Consider the following 1,098-nt stretch of genomic DNA (forward strand, 5'->3'; position numbering starts at 1 on the left):
GCTCAAGATTGCAGCTTTGGAGGGTCGGGATTGCATCTCTGGGGGATCAGAATTGCAGCTCCAGGAGGATCGGGATTGCATCTCTTTGGGGTCGGGATTGCAGCTCTGGAGGATCAGAATTGCAGCTCCAGGAGGGTTTGGGATTGCAGCTGTGGGTGCGCGAGATTGCAGTCCCAGCCCCTCCAGCAGTGTGGGTGACCCTGGGGGTGACACTGAGGGTGACACTGAGGGTAACCCTGGGGATGACCCTGGAGATGAGTGACCCTGGGGGTGACACTGAGGGTGACACTGAGGGTGACCCTGGGGGTGACCCTGGGCTGAGGAGGCTCTGACCTGCTGCGCTCATCCTGCCCCAGAGCTGTTTGGGGTGGCAGCAGAGCCTCTCCTCACCCCGAGAGCAGCAGGGTTAAACCCTGGAGCTCCCTGTCCCCGTTCCCTCCCCAAGGCCAAGGCCAGCGGGAAGAAGCTGCAGAAGGTGACATTGAAGGTGTCACCCCGGGGGATCGTCCTGAGGGACGGCAGCACCAACGAGCTCATCGAGAACGTGTCCATCTACAGGTGAGGGGCTGGGGCCGGCCTTGCTTGGGGTCTGGGGGGACAGGACGGGGCTCCAGCATGGTCACTGTCACTGAACTGGGCAGGACGGGCTCCTGCATGGCCACTGTCACTGATGGGGTGGCTCCAGCAGTGCCACTGTTCCTGTTAGGATGGCTCCAGCAGTGCCACTGTCCCTGTTAGGGTGGCTCCAGCAGTGTCACTGTCCCTGATGGGGTGGCTCCAGCAGTGTCACTGTCCCTGATGAGGTGGCTCCAGCAGTGTCACTGTCACTGATGAGGTGGCTCCAGCAGTGTCACTGTCACTGATGGGGTGGCTCAGCAGTGTCACTGTCCCTGATGGGGTGGCTCCAGCAGTGTCACTGTCACTGATGGGGTGGCTCAGCAGTGTCACTGTCCCTGTTAGGGTGGCTCCAGCAGTGTCACTGTCCCTGGTGTGCTGCCAGCAGCCTGAGGGCACAGCTGGCCGCTGTCACAGGCAGGGCTGAGTTATATCCACGGGATTTGTGCCTGTCCAGCATTGATCCGGGGGTGCTGGAAGGGC

The 1,098-nt window shown here is 61.7% G+C and overlaps 1 protein-coding gene across 1 annotated transcript in view; it reads left to right on the forward strand.

Annotated features, from left to right (window-relative positions):
• Positions 1 to 316: 316 nt before the first annotated feature.
• The window catches only part of LDLRAP1 (low density lipoprotein receptor adaptor protein 1), a gene marked incomplete at its 5' end in the record, with an annotated part of 10,776 nt that continues 9,994 nt past the window's right edge, over positions 317 to 1,098 (forward strand). Inside the window, one exon of the mRNA XM_057382578.1 lies at positions 317 to 558. Coding sequence (XP_057238561.1) covers positions 317 to 558 — 242 coding nt within the window. The remainder of the gene's footprint in view (positions 559 to 1,098) is intronic.

The sequence above is a fragment of the Malurus melanocephalus genome, unplaced genomic scaffold, assembly GCF_030028575.1.
Source record: "Malurus melanocephalus ecotype Western Australia unplaced genomic scaffold, MMel_1.1 scaffold_575, whole genome shotgun sequence".
NCBI lineage: Eukaryota > Metazoa > Chordata > Aves > Passeriformes > Maluridae > Malurus > Malurus melanocephalus.